At 31.0% G+C, this 8,069-nt stretch overlaps 1 protein-coding gene across 2 annotated transcripts in view; it reads left to right on the top strand.

The window, feature by feature from the left end:
• The window catches only part of LOC129976241 (sterol O-acyltransferase 1-like), a 9,531-nt gene extending 5,340 nt beyond the window's left edge, over positions 1–4,191 (top strand). For both annotated transcript variants that reach the window (XM_056089720.1, XM_056089721.1), the window contains exons 4-5: positions 1,306–1,448; positions 3,697–4,191. In XM_056089720.1, the coding sequence (XP_055945695.1) occupies positions 1,306–1,448; positions 3,697–3,762 (209 nt within the window). In that variant the 3' untranslated portion in view covers positions 3,763–4,191. The remainder of the gene's footprint in view (positions 1–1,305; positions 1,449–3,696) is intronic.
• Positions 4,192–8,069: the final 3,878 nt, after the last annotated feature.

Genomic DNA, 8,069 nt, shown 5'->3' on the forward strand with positions numbered 1-8,069 from the left:
TGTTGAAATGAGTTGTTGCGCAAAAGAGATTCATAACGTATCCTATTGACTGTACCGGTTATAGGATTCAAAATATCAATCTGTTCAAAAATTAAGCAATCAATAATAAAGCCTGCCGTAAGCTCTCACCACACGGTGCCCTTTTGAAAATGAAGAGGTGATGGTTGCATTTGGAACATATTCTCTCTTACCAGTGTTTTGGAATTGTGAATGTCGACAGAACTTTGGAGAATTAAATGGGCTTTTTTGTCTACAAAATGATTTATGGCTATGCATTGTCCATTTCCTTTGAAGCAAAAAAAAAAAAAAGAACCGGCTTCAGTAATAGCTCCTCGTTTTGACAGATCAATAGGAAGTAACTCCTGAAAATGTGTAATTTTGAATGGGTAGTATTGCAAGATTGGCAAATTTTTACGAATCATGCACACACATATGTCTGAAGTCTGGAAAATTCCCTATATACTGCGCATTACCAGAGCAGTACTTGGCACTTTCTATAGTGGTGTAGCCACATCCTCCCCTGATGTCGAAGCAATTGCTTTCCTCTCTATGCCACATTTCACTTCAAATGAGCCCGTCTCTTCAGCTTTATCAATCATCTTCTTCAGACCGAATGCTGTTATTTTACCGGAACCGCTTCTAAAATCCCGTAACGTCCGGGATTACTTGAAGGTAATTTTCGCATAGTCACCATTCTTGTAAAAATATTCATAGTAGAGACACGACTATCTTCTGAAACGCAGAAACTGCTTGTTCCTTATTTTTATCACAAGAATAATGTGAGCTGCGCATATCATGTCTCTGAATTTGCACCTTTAAATTAACACATCTTTTAAAGCAACAGATTTCAACATACTGTGAAGAATACAGCCCCATATATCGGTAAACTTTTGAATTTTTTCATTCATAAAACGAATTTTTCAATATGAAATATTGTGTCATTCTGACCAGTAGTTCTTTATTAACAGCCTTTTGAAAGTGCAATTTTAATTATAATCAACCGATACATTGCTTTACTATTTAAGAAATATTAGCTCCAGTATGCTTTATTTAAGCTCATATTATTAAATACTCTTTTTTATAGGCATAAGAATGATTTAGCCTCTCTTTTAACCCTTATTATATGAATAATCATAATTTATTAAATTTTGGCATGTTATATCTAAATCAAAGTTACATAAATATCTAGTTTTAATTTATTCAAATTTTTCCAATTTTTGTATTCTTTTGTAACTGTCTCGATCTTAATTTTTTTTTTTAAATTTGCACCAAACTATTAATAAAAATCCAACATTTTTTTTTCAGTTATATTCATTTTTATGACTCGAAGAAGAACCTCAAACTTCTGGAACTTTTTCCTTTGGTTTACTTTGTTGCTAGGATATGGACTTTTACTAGTTTTCTACTCTTTGGAAATGTCTGCCAGGATCAACTGCCCGAGGATTTTAGTAGGTTTTTCCTCCTTTAATTTAGTTTTACTTCCTACACACGAAGTATAGAAAGAGAAAATATTATACACGTCAAAAAATTGCAAGTCGAGACTTCGTTGAAACTCAACGTTTCAGAACTGCCTGAATCCGAAAAACACGTTTCTGGAAGTATACTTGTCTGTCTGTGAACACGATAACTAAAAAATGGTTTGAGCTAGCCGAGCGAAATTTGTTGTATGGTTTTTACAACAAATTTGAAGATTTCTGTCAAAGTTTGAACAAGATCATTTCAAACGAAGGTCTGTCCCTTCAATTGTTCCAGTATATCTTAACACGATAAATATCAAACAAAAAAGCTGGATGGATAAAATTTGGTACCCAAATTTAAAATTTAAAGTGTAGACCTGCATTTAATTTAGAACCAAATCCGTGCAGGGCTTAACCATCTTTCACAAGCTTTTCTTTACTTTTTTCTACACTTTAACGTGATGACTAAAAGATTTTAAATATGATATGTGATTTTGAAACTATCATTGAAGTTTTATGTCAAATTTCATTTTTAATTGGACGGGAAAAAAGTATATACATTCGATTTTCTGGTACTTTGTACTAACCAAATCCTGGCGATTAATCGCCAAAAATCGCATGCTCTTTCGTAATCATTGTCTAATATCTATTCTCTATCTTTCCAATTGCATTTAAACAGAATTCAAAATCCCAAAAATCTGGACTGAAATTTGATTTATGGTTTTATTATCATAATCACAAATCTATATCCCTTTTTTTAGATTAAATCTATCAAAGAATGAAATGCTTGTTGGTGTATCCGTTTGCTCGTATGTGAATTCGAAAATTTATAAATGCTTTAAGCTAATTTGCGATCAAACTTGCAAATCTGTATAAATTAAAGAATCTAATTGCTCTACTGGAAGTTGACTTGCAAAAGAAGTGCTCGATTCTTTTCTTTACGAGACGGAACTAAGCACAGAACGCGATATATTAGATTGTTGAGATGATACTTCCGTTAGTTGAAAGTTGGGGTATAACGCATCCACATCTCAGACATCAATGTTAATGACATGCACTGTTGCATCCTTGTTACTTTTTTCCTTTATAAATTAATATCTAGAAAAAAGTATCTAGAGTTTTTTTATCACTCAGCATGATTATTTTCACTATCACTCAATGTCTTTCTATCACTTTCAATTTATCACTTAGCATTTTATCTTGTGAGAAAATTATGTTGTTTTGGTTTGGGGTGTTTGAAGCCTCGAAATGCACGGGCAGAAAATCGGCGATTTATCGCTTTTGAGGCACCAGTTTTTTGCTTTTAGGGTTGTTAGAAAATGATAATGATGATTGTCACATTTGGTGACTTATAGCCAACAAAAGGTATAAAATGGCACGAATGTTTGCCATGTACCCGATTCTCCGGTCTGGCCAATAAAGGGGAGGGACTTTGGAAGTTATCGTCCGGAAAAGCGCATAGAAGAAAAGTGAAATGAACGCGGAACAGTGAGAGAAGTATCGAAAGCTATATAATATATGTTTGTTTTTTTTCTTAGTTTTCAATTTTTCTGGCTAGCAAAAATTTTTGGAGCTCGAACGATTTTGAGAATTAAAAAAAAGTCGTTTTCTAAATATCGACGTATATGCGTAATCTGATAGTTACGTAATTTTTTAAAACCGGTTTAAACTGGCTTTGCAAGAAAAAAATCTGGCCTCGCGAAAATTTTTTATTGATTTTAAGATTTATTTATTGATTTTAAGATGGTCAAAAACCATCGCTTTCCTAAATGTTGGTGATTGCGAGATATGAGTCATGTGAGAACATGTTTTTCTATCGGATCGATACCACTTTATTTAAAACAAATAATGTTATCATATGATTACTTGAAATTTGCGATAGCAGATTTCAATTTTTTTTCCCCCCTTCTTTTCTTTCTACGAGTTCTTTTAAAAATGGATCACATATAATTTTTTTAAAAAGTTATATTATGATGAAATTCATTTCAGATTTAGAAATAATTATATTTTAAAACATTTCATGCTCGCATTGACAGTAGGTTCGTAGTAATAAACTAATTAGCATAAACTTTCTGCTTTAGATGCGTAAAAAATTTTGAGTTGTATTAAATATATTTCTGATTTCCAAAAATTCCAAACTAAAATGATGGATATAATAAGATTAATTGTGATCGATTACTTTATACAATATCATGTTCCTCAATAATGAATAATTTATTATTTTTAATTTCCTTTACAGGATTCTTGGCTAGACTATGCAGTTCCTCGGTTTCTCCATTGCAATGTGATATCTTTCCCAGTTTAGCGTAAAAGTTTAGTTAAAAAGTTTTTTAGTAAAAATATAACAATCTAACTCGACCTGTATTCTAAATAAATAGAATTCCAGACAATCCAATGAAAATTTAATTTTGGATATATGTCTAACATGTATTTGGAAATAGAGTGCCTCTAATTTTGGGAGACTTATTTAAGTAATATTGTAAATTAGAAATTTTCGAATATGTCCAAACTTATTTGAATATCATTAAGAGTGTATCTCACTTTCTTTAATTATTTTAAACAAACTTTTAAATCGATGAAATTAAGTATGTCTTACTACTGTAGATGTAGAATTCTAGAAACTTTTACAGAAATGGAAGCTTTCAGGTTTACTAAATCTTTTTTAAAATATTTTAAATCAGTTATATCTGATTAATAATTATTAAAGAAAGATAATTCAACTAAAAAATACATTTTCTTTAGAACCGATTTTTTGCTATTGGATAAAAACTTATTTGTCACTTTTTTTTACAATATGATGAATTTCTAAGCAAAAAAATCTTTATTCTAAAATGTACCGCTGTTGTGATATTAATTTTCTAAAAATCTTGAAATTAAAATATATTTTCTTTGAACTCACTTTCCTCTCTTTCTAGGATATATGGATTATTTTCTTGAGAATATTTTTTCACTGTATTATGCTTAGTCTCTGTTAATACTAGGCAGATTTGTCTGATTTGTATGTGGAAATTTATAATGTGTTCAGTTGAGTTTTTGAGAATAAACTTTTATTTTTAAAAATTGTGGTTTGTGTTAAATGGTTTTATTCTGCTTATTCACAAAGCTTATTGAAAATGGAATAATTTTCCTGTTCGCAGTACCAAGTTTCCTTCTTTTTTTCTGTTTTTTTTTTTTTTTTTCTTTTTTTGCTTTTTATTAGATTTAAATTATTTTGCAAAAAATTAACATATATCATTATCTATACTTATATAAAGCTCAATGTGTGTGTGTGCGTGCGTGCGTGTGCGTGTGTGTGTGTGTGTGTGTGTGTGTGTGTGTGGGTGGGTGGGTGGGTGGGTGGGTGCTCTACAGGCCAGACCATTTCACCTACACCTACCAAATTTGGTACATGTATACCTTGGAGGTCGGGAATGTGCACCTGGGGTTCCTTTTTTTGAATTTTTAATTAGAATTTTAACTTTTAATTAAAAACTAACTTTCCCGCCAAACAAATTATTTCTTTCCCCACCGCCAAATGAGTAAGGCTTCAACATTTTTTCCCAACAGCAATGAGGCTTAGGCGTAACATTTTCCTGCCGATTAATTCAAACGATTCTATTCATTTTCTTAATGTTTTATGCATTTAAGATTAAAGATTATTAATTAATCGATCTTTCAGATTCATTCTGAAGTACTTTTGAATTAAAATAACTCAGATTAAAGGAAATTAAAAATTTCTAATCGGCATAGCGTTACCCCAACTGGCGTAGAAAATTCAAGCATTTGCGTTACCATAATTGGCGTTGAAAATTCACGCATGCGTATTGTGTTCTGATTGTCGACAATGGATACGATCTTCGTTTTGAAGGTTTAATATGTTTTCGACAGATTATTTCAAAGGATTGTGTTTATTTTCTTAGTGTTTGATGCATTTAAAACTAAACAATGTTAATTAATCGATCTGTTCATGATGAATCTGAGAAAATTTTGTAGAAAACTTCTTAAGATATTACATAAATTAAGAAAGATATTCTTAATTTTGCATAAGGTTTAGCTTAAATGCAAAGCGACTGTGTTTTTAGTACTCATATTTTAAAAGAAAAAAAATTCATAGTTTCAGTAAAAAATTTCCTGATTTAAATTGCAATTTAACCATTTCCACTTTAATTTAAAGCATAAATTCTACGGGGGCTAAAAGAAAATTAGGGAGATACATATTACGTTATAGTTGAAGGCATTTATAATATTATGAATGAATTATATGACTATCAAAATTTGTAACTTTAAAATATATCCATGAAGAAACTATTAAAATACGAGTTACATAAAATATTTAACTATTAAAATTTTAACGAGCATTAATATTGGTGAACCGGTTGGTCGCCAAGTTTTTTCCCCCACTCTAATGAGGCTACGGTTAACATTTTTCGGTTACAACATTTCTGTATTTTCCGTAAATTTATGCTTTAATTTTATTTTAGAAGTATAATATTTGGAATAGTTCATAGTAAGTGTGGGAATAATGGACAAAAATTACTAAAATAAATTTTAAAAAAAAGAAAAGAAAAATATATTTAAAAAGCTCTCATTTTCGAGACTCAAACTGAAGGCCAGCAAAACTAAGTGGCTCGTTCTGCTGATCTGGCAACGAAGCTTCGTACCCATAGAGCGTCTGAATGGTCTAAGACTCTCATTATGATTATATACTAAAACTTTTAACGTGGTGTCATTCTGGTCTAAAAGCACAATGTTTTGAATAGGAATGAATTCTGCGCATGTGCGTGAACTTGACTCCTAAAATTTCTCTTGAATATAGAAATATTTTGACAATAAAAATTTTTTTTAATAGTATAAGATTTGGAAAAGTTCGTAGTAAGTGTGGGAATAATGGATAAAAATATCTAAAATAAATTTAAAAAAAAAAAGAAAAGAAAAGAAAAAAATATTTAAAAAGTTCTCAGTTTCGAGACTCGAATTGAAGACCAGCAAAACTATGTGGCTCGTGCTGCCGATCTGACCACGAAGCTTCCTACTAGCACAGCGTCTGAATGGTCTAAGACTCTTATTATGATTTTCCACTAAAAGTTTTAACATGGTGACAATCTGGTCTAAAAGCACAATGCTTTGAATAGGAATGAATTCTGCACATGTGCGTGAACTGGACTCCTTAAATTTCTCTAAAATATAGAAATATTTTGACAATAAATTTTATTTAAGTAGTACAAAATATGGAAAAGTTCGTAGTAAGTGTGGGAATAATGGATAAAAATATCTAAAATAAATTTTAAAAAAAAGAAAAGAAAAATATATTTAAAATGTTCTCATTTTCGAGACTCAAACTGAAGACCAGCAAAACAAAGTGGCTCGTTCTGCTGATCTGGCAACGAATCTTCGTACCCATAGAGCGTCTGAATGGTCTAAGACTCTCATTATGATTATCCACTAAAAGTTTTAACACGGTGTCAATCTTGTCTAAAAGCCCAATGTTTTGAATAGGAATGAATTCTGCGCATGTGCGTGAACTCGACTCCTAAAATTTCTCTTCAATATAGAAATATTTTGACAATAAATTTTATTTTAGTAGTATAAGATTTGGAAAAGTTTGTAGTAACCGTGGCAATAATGGATAAAAATATCTAAAATAAATTTAAAAAAAAAGAAAAGAAAAATATATTGAAAAAGTTCTCAGTTTCGAGACTCGAACTGAAGACCAGCAAAACTATTTGGCTCGTGCTACCGATCTAGCCACGAAGCTTCGCACCCGCAGCGCGTATGAATGGTCTAAGACTCCCATTATGATTTTAAACTAAATGTTTTAACATGGTGTCAATCTGGTCTAAAAGCACAATGTTTTGAATAGGCGTGAAGTGACACAAAAAATTTCTCTTGAATATAGAAATATTTTAACAATAAATTTTATTTTAGTAGTACAAGATATGGAAAAGTTCGTAGTAAGTGTGGGAATAAAGTATAAAAATATCTAAAATAAATTTTTGAAAAAAGAAAAGTAAAATATATTGAAAAAGTTCTCAGTTTCGAGACTCGAACTGAAGACCAGCAAAACTAGGTGGCTCGTGCTTCCGATCTGGCCACGATGCTTCTTACACACAGAGCGTCTGAATGGTAAAAGACTTCCATTATGATTTTCCATTAAAAGTTTTAACATGTTGTCAATCTGGTCTAAAACCACAGTGTTTTGAATAGGAATGAATTCTGCGCATGTGCGTGAACTCGACTCGTAAAATTTCTCTTGGATATAGAAATATTTTGGCATAAAATTTTATTTTAGTAGTATAAGGTTTGGAATAGTTCGTAGTAAGTGTGGGAATAAAGGATAAGAATATCTAAATTAAATGTAAAAAAAAGGAAAGAAAAATATATTAAAAAAGTTCTCAGTTTCGAGACTCGAACTGAAGACCAGCAAAACTATGTGTCTTTTGCTTCCGATCTAGCTACGAAGCTTCTTACACACAGAGCGACTAAATGGTCTAAGAGTCCCATTATGATTTTCCACTAAAAGTTTTAACATGGTGTCAATCTGGTCTAAAAGCACAATGTTTTGAATAGGAATGAATTCTGCGCATGTGCGTGAACTCGACTCCTAAAATTTCTCTAGAATATAGAAATATTTTG

Source organism: Argiope bruennichi, chromosome 7 (assembly GCF_947563725.1).
Source record: "Argiope bruennichi chromosome 7, qqArgBrue1.1, whole genome shotgun sequence".
In the NCBI taxonomy this organism is placed as follows: domain Eukaryota; kingdom Metazoa; phylum Arthropoda; class Arachnida; order Araneae; family Araneidae; genus Argiope; species Argiope bruennichi.